General features: G+C 46.2%; 1 protein-coding gene across 1 annotated transcript; it reads right to left on the bottom strand.

Moving 5' to 3' along the window:
- Positions 1 to 288: 288 nt before the first annotated feature.
- On the bottom strand, positions 289 to 4592 carry LOC133892621 (probable protein phosphatase 2C 64). The gene is made up of 5 exons (XM_062333503.1): positions 3830 to 4592; positions 3449 to 3718; positions 3198 to 3318; positions 2887 to 3110; positions 289 to 1201 (listed from the first exon to the last, which is right to left on the bottom strand). The coding sequence occupies exons 1-5, from the start codon at positions 4049 to 4051 to the stop codon at positions 746 to 748; spliced, it is 1293 nt and encodes a 430-aa protein (XP_062189487.1). The 5' UTR covers positions 4052 to 4592; the 3' UTR covers positions 289 to 745.
- Positions 4593 to 7065: the final 2473 nt, after the last annotated feature.

The raw sequence follows: 7065 nt of genomic DNA, 5'->3' as shown, positions 1-7065 counted from the left end.
CACCATCTTGATTCGAGGGAAGAGCAGGAACGGGACTAAGGAAATGACAAATCAGGTACGGCTGATTAGGCCCGTGAGCCCCGCGTCGCACGGATACCTGTACAGCACTACAGTACACTCGGCTGGTTACAACGCAGACAAGATGCAGCAAGGCGCAGTACCAGCACCGGACCAGACCAGACCGGGGTCGGTGACAGCACCACCCAAGGGGGGCAAAAACGGAAGGGAGGTAAAGTCAGGGTGTCATGGAAGGCACAGCGATCGGCACGGCAAAGTCGACACAGCGAATCGCGCCCTGTCAACAAAAGCTACACCCAGAAAAGGTCCCGACATGGCACCTCTCTCTACAAAGCCAACCAAGAGTCGGTGGGGCATTTACAGGTCACCCGACAGGGTCATCATCCCAGATGACTGGCGCCTAGCATGCGTTCGTGACCACTGTGCTTACGAGCATCAGCTGTTCGTTTTAGCACAACAGAATTGCACACTTGGAACAATGGCGTCCTTGTTTCACCTTTCAGGTATGCTTATACCTGAAAGATGGTAAACGCAAGAGGAACCTTTGTCCCTGGAAATGTGCAATCCTGTTGTGCTAAAAGTTCTAAGCATGGTGGCTGAAACGTTCGCTAAGCGCCTGAGGAAAGCACAAGATCATTTCGTTTCTACCTCTTCTCTGAAAGAAGTGGTAACTAAACTAAATTCAGAATAGGAGAAAATAAGTTTTATAAAAAAGAATGGCAGCTCCTCAGCCGATCGCCTTCTCCTTGGAAAACCTGGGAAGCTGGACGAGCGAGTTCACCCGCGTCACGCCGTCGAGGCCTGACCAATTCTGATCATGGGCTGCACCGGGGACCCCCGTATCCACCGCCCCTGCCAAAGCCTTCTCTTGAGCGCTCCCTGCGACTGTCCTGACCGTGAAATTCCGGGTCAACGCCGCCTCCTGCTCCTGTGCTTCATTTGGGTCTGCGACTGAACCCTCGTCGAGGCTGATGTTATCCATAGAGGCCGTCGAGTCCCGCTCATGGTCCATTTTGCCATCCAAATACAAGCAAACCACTGCACAGTCATCGGTCTTTGATGTCGGGTACTTGGTTTTCCATTCGCGCGTAGCTGCCTCGACAAGGGATTTAGCTGCCTTTGATCTGCTTGGGGACGCGGACACTATGTCAACAGCCTCTTGGTTGCTAAGGACATCCCATACCTGCATGATGTGCATTAGAATCAAATTTACAGAAGTATAAATCCGCCAAGTGGTGCATCTTGTATGACTTCGTTAAGTACAACAATATAGAAACAGTGAAAATGAGACGAACAAGAGAAGACGGAAGGACAAATGGAAAGATTGTAAAACGCATCCGTAAGCAGACTAATACAATATTCTCTTGCTGATTCCACACGAATCCTCTTCAACTTATAAAAAACATAGATGCCAAAGGGAGACTAAAGAAAAATGCTTTGCAATAAACAACAGCTGCAAAAGGCAAAAGCAATTGCGCAGACAGTGACTGAAAAATCGACCTAGCTAGTTGTACATTAAAAAAACATTTCAAGTGATAGACAAGTCCATTACATAGGGTAAAGCAAACTATCCTTCTTCACCTACTACAATCATTTCAACAAAGGGTTCAAAGTTCAACCAAGACAAAATCTCTCTTTTGGTAGTATACTGTTTACGCTAGTGCACCATCTGTGCATTAATGTGACAGGCAATTAAGTGAAGGTGTATGGATCAAAAGGAGAACTTTAGAACAGTGAAATACTAATAAACTGTTTTGTCAGAAAGCAAAACATCATGCTGAGTGCAAACATGCACAACATAAATTCAATTGGTAACAAAATGTATTTTTATTGTCAGTTGAAGTAGTCAGTGCAAGGAAAAAGGTCAATAAATCAACACAAAAGTATACTTTCTGTGTAGAGACCCTATCACACGATGGTATATGAGGTACTACTATCTTATTTAAATGAGCTGTATAGTCAATATGCCACTATTTAGTTTTGACGGGTTGCCACACTTCATATCAGTGACATACTGACATATGCAATACATATATTGTTCTTAATGCTAGATGCCCAGATCATTCAGGGTAACGCTGGCTCAAAATATAAGTACATCTGGACCTTGATTAGGCTGAACAAGCGTGAGCAGATATGCATCAAGGCAAATTACAGAATTGCAGAAGTTCACTTGAAAACCATTCAAATGGGGGTATGGCTGGTGGAAATCGACATTAATGAGATGCATACACCATCAACAAGGACGTAATTTTTGACAACGAGAAATTTAATTTTATCTAACGCAATGAAGAGTCCCTACGCCACCAGCTCAGGTTGGAAGGTGCACATGATCTCATCACAACGACTAAACAATTTTGTCGTGTCAAGTTGAACTTGGATAAGATTTAACAGTTGAAGTACAGCGGATAACAACAGGTGGTGACGATGCAGCGAAGAAGGGTGTTAAGCTGGCTAATCATTATCTATGCAGCAGGCAGGAAAGGGACGAATGGCAGAAATTATTATTATTGCACCTGCCATGATGACAGTTTATCAACCAACCCCCACAGCTATAACATTTTATAACATTTTGAAGTCAAAAGACTGGATCACTCGTAGGTATGATCATGAATTCTCTTTTAGCTTCAATGAAATGCACGAGACATCCTGGATGCTGAAGGCCCACCACGTGCAGCTACTTAGATCACGATGCGAAAGTGCGACAGATTGACATAACATAGCAACGAATCATATTCTGATGAAAAGATAATGGCAAGATTTTGTTGGCGCAGATATATTCTCAAAATCGTACCTTTGCAAGAGCAAATATCCAGCAACGAAACAGAGAACGGAGAAGAATGGGAACAAAGTGTTGGATAGAGAAATTACCCCATCCGATGCAAGGATGACAAACTGATCCTTCTCCGTGACAGACCAGTGGAAGAACTCCGGCACCGAGATGACGCCGTAATCCTTGAGGCAGAAGTCCCCAAACGCCCGGGCCATTGCCAGGCCCGGGGCGTCGTCGTACGGCAGCCAGACCCTTGGCACCTCCGGCTCGTCCTGCAGCGCGAACACCCTGCCCTTGCACTTCTTGATCCGCTCCGCCTCGCCTGACATTAAAGTCAGTGGTGTTAACAAGCTTGAAACCAAATTACACCAGGACAGCTAAGTTAAATGTAGGGAATGTAATGGCGTACTGGGGACATCGGGTTTGAGGTCAACGGTGAGCTGCACGGCCACCATGGCGCCGCCGGCGCCATTCCTCGAGCCGAGCACGGCACGCGAGTCGCCAACGTTGGCCATGTAGAGATCCGAGCCCTGCGTGCAGAAACCGCTCGTAAGTGGACTGTGTGCGCATACAACCAACACAATTGATTTGGCAGTTGTTGCCTGCGAGGAAGGATGAATGGATGCACAAGAGACTCATGTCATGTCCAGTGGCACGTACTAGCTTGAGGACGGTGACGGCGGTGCTGCCGCTGCAGAAGCAGTCAAGGGTGGCGTGGGAGAGGAGGTCCTTGTCCATGGCCGTGTAGGCGCGCGCGAAGGCCTTCCTCCACGCGGCGGCCGGCATGCCCAGCCCGGCCTTGGACGCGCGCACCGCGGACATGAGCCTCAGCGGCAGCGCGTCGCGGACCCTGCGCGCCACCAGGTGGCCGTGCGGCCCGTGCCCGTCGAACACCCCGCACAGCACGCCGTCCTCCTCCCCGCCGAACCCCTGCCACGGCGCCGTCATTACCACCTTGGCCGAACAAATCGACGAGAAACCAGCCGATCGCAGCGGGAGAGACAGGAGAGAGAAAGGGAGTAGAGAGATGCGGTGGCTTACATCCCATACGAGCATGGCGTCCTGATTGATCCCCTTCCGTCCCTGCTGCGTGAACACGGCGGCAGTGCGACTGCGGCCATCGTTGGAGAAGATCCGGCCGGGGACCGCCCCCAGCTGCTCCTCCCGCGGCGCCTTCCACCTCCTCCCCCGCCTCCGCCCATCCTCCCCTCCCGCACCTGCCGCCGTCCCCGCCGTGCCCCCGCACGCCACGCAGTTCCCCATCGATCACGCGTCCTCCTCCTCCAATGCCGCGCGCGCCGGGCAAGTCAGCACCAAACGACAACAACCACAGCCGCACGGAAACCAAGCGAACCAATCACGCCGCCGTCGCCGCCGCGTGCGAGAGGGAGGATTCTCTCTCAGGTGTGGAGTGGAGAGAGGAGGAACCGCAGATGCAGCGGTCGACGACGCAACGTGAAAAGTCAAGTCGGGGTCGGTCCCCGGATTAGGAGGTGAGAACGGAGGAGAGAGGCGCACGAGTTATTTTATTGCGGGCGCGGGCGGGGGGCAGCGGCGCGGCACGGCACGGCAGTGACGCACGCACGCAGAGGCGCTGAGGCCGACCGCTCCGAATCACGGAGAAGAGGTTGAGAGCTTGAGGCGCTTGTCCCTCCCTCTGGCTCCCTCTGGCCTCTGCTCTCGGGGATGGCGTGGGCGTGGCGCAGCGCTCGACGCGCTGCCGCTGCTGTTTTATTGTGACTTCCCGGATTGATTAAATTGTACCGGTGGGCTAGCAGCGACTTGTTTACTCACGAAGGAGCAGAGTAGGACGTAGCCCGCTGCCGGGTCGCGCACTGCGAGGAATAAACAAGCGGCGGGCAGGGCGCGACCGCCGGCCGGGTCGCCGGGGCACGTACGTGGCGGCAGCGGTCAAAGCGGGGAAGCGCCCAACGGATGAGCTACGCTGGTATCGGGTCTTCGTCTTAACTCTCCCTTTTTTTAGATGGTCGTTCACTCTCTTTGGAGTGCGGTAACTGCTAGTGTTCCAAGTTAAGACCTGCCTTCGTCAATGTAAAAAGGTTGAAATTGTTCTCCAGATCCTTACTCAATCTTAGTTGTTTCCTGTGAAACTTCTGTGAACTTGTTACGTTTCTAATCGTGAAAGCTGTGCTGTTCCGTCGCAAAATTGGTGGTTCGGGAGGACGGCCGGTACCAAAGAAAAGCACAGTTGCGGCCCGAGCCTTTTCTAAACTGAAGGAAGAGTTTTAATTTTTATATTTTCTAACATTAATATTTAAATAAATAGACTCTTGATATAAAAAATTACAAAACTACCGCCTCTCAAAAGTCGGTGCTGTTTGCAGTAATATTTTTCACTACTCCCTTCTTTATATAAAATTGTAGTTCTCTGTTATTCTAAAAATCCTAAAAAAAAATTATACGTGTTTTATAATTCATGTGCAACCCATTTTAATTATATTCACCTAAAAAGCATGTGTATAATTTAAACTAAAATTCTCCAAATAAGACTATTTTTATAACTTTTAACAATTGTTAGGACCTCAAATAAATTTCCAAAAATCTAAAAAATTCACTAATATTCATTTTATGTGATGGACTAATTTCTAAAATTATTTCCAACCCTAGTATATTTGATGAAAAAGTGAGTTACTTTGTAATGCTCTATTCATAGAGCATTACAAAGTAACTCACTTTTTAGTTTAAATTATACATATGCTTTTTAGTAAATCTAATTAAAATAGGTTACACATGAATTATGAAACAAGTACAAAAAATTTAGGATTTTTTAGCAACAGAAGACCACAATTTTGTATAAAGAAGAGGAGGTAAAAATATTACTATGAACAGTGATTTCAACGAAACACTCCGCCTCATCTGAGGCTGCACCGCGTGTCAGCCTGCTTACCGCCTGGTAGGCGTTAGTTTTATAATTTTTTTTATCAAGAATCTATTTATTTAAATTTTAATATTAGAAAATATATATAAAAAAAAACTCCGGAAGGAAGGCGAGGTATCTGAACTCTGAGCCCAAAAGGACACCAAGGCATGCGGCTCAATGGAAAGCGCAACTTGAACAGACGCCGCAAGACGCATCCATTTCTGGCTTTCAGCGCCCCGCAGGCTGCAGCGCGGCGGCCGCCCGTGCAGCGAGTATCTTCCCTCATTAAACCATCTCCAACGGTTTCCCTTCAGGGGCCAAAATCCCTTCACGACGGGATTTTCGTTCCCTTCAGCGTTCCAACGGTTTCCCTTCACGGTTCCCGTCACGACGGGATTCCCAGGGTCATTCTCTTCAGGACGGGATTCTCTCTCCATTCCCTTCGCGATTCCCTTCGAGGGAAAGCTGTTGGAGATGAGAGGAAATAAAGGGAATGAGAACAGGGAAGGGAATCGGGAAGGGAACGAAATGAAGGGAATATGGTTGGAGATGATCTTAGTACCGGCGCTTTATGGTGGGGATACGAATCCACAAGTCGGTTCAGTGTCATCTTTTTTCCCACTCTCATTCTGTCATATACTTCCTCCAATTCAAAATAAATATTATTTTAAAATATTTAAATATTAGTATGGTCACTAAAGTACAACTTTAATTACTATTTTTTAATATATTGATAAAATATAATAAAAATATATTGTTATGAAAGTAATTTTAAGATAAATCTATCTGTATCATTTTTAAGTATCCAAACTCAATACATAAAAAATAAGTTGTAGCTAAAGTTTAAAAAATAAGTTATGGTTTTTTAAACAAAATTGATTGGATATGTGGTATGACATGAGTAATCGATTTATGTGATTGATTATGTGTTGATTGTTAGCCTATAGAAATAATTGATTAGATGAGATGAGAGACCTCACATTCTGAATTTGTTTAAAAAGCACTAGGCACATATATCTGAAATTGATGAAGAGTTATATGCATATGTAACACAATAATCCTGATTTCTGAATAATGTTTGTATTTTTTGTACTGGACAGTTCATTTGATGGTGAATGGATGAAAAGTTTTATTATTTTCTTATCTTTTTACTAGATAATGGTTTCTTGGGAGGAGCAAGTTTTTAGGTTGATATTCTATTATTTATAGTATGATTAATGTTTAGCTCATTGTGCTAATTAATAAAATGGCCTATATGTACGCACGAGATAATTAATAAATTCTTGCATAGAATTACATTCTCTAGCACATTTCAATCAAGTTCAATAAAAGATACCCTCTAGCGCATTTCACAAAGCAATAAATACAAGAAAAAGGAAAAGGAACTGAAAGGAAG

This window comes from Phragmites australis, chromosome 15 (assembly GCF_958298935.1).
Source record: "Phragmites australis chromosome 15, lpPhrAust1.1, whole genome shotgun sequence".
Taxonomy (NCBI): domain Eukaryota; kingdom Viridiplantae; phylum Streptophyta; class Magnoliopsida; order Poales; family Poaceae; genus Phragmites; species Phragmites australis.
This window is presented reverse-complemented; position numbering and strand designations above follow the sequence as displayed.

Coding starts and splice junctions, on each gene's coding strand:
- LOC133892621 (XM_062333503.1), bottom strand. CDS start 4,051: ATGGGGAACTGCGTGGCGTGCGGGGGCACGGCGGGGACGGCGGCAGGT. Junction 3,111..3,197: donor CCTCAAACCCGATGTCCCCA/GTACGCCATTAC, acceptor CTTTAATGTCAG/GCGAGGCGGAGCGGATCAAG. Junction 1,202..2,886: donor TCATCCTTGCATCGGATGGG/GTAATTTCTCTA, acceptor CACATCATGCAG/GTATGGGATGTCCTTAGCAA.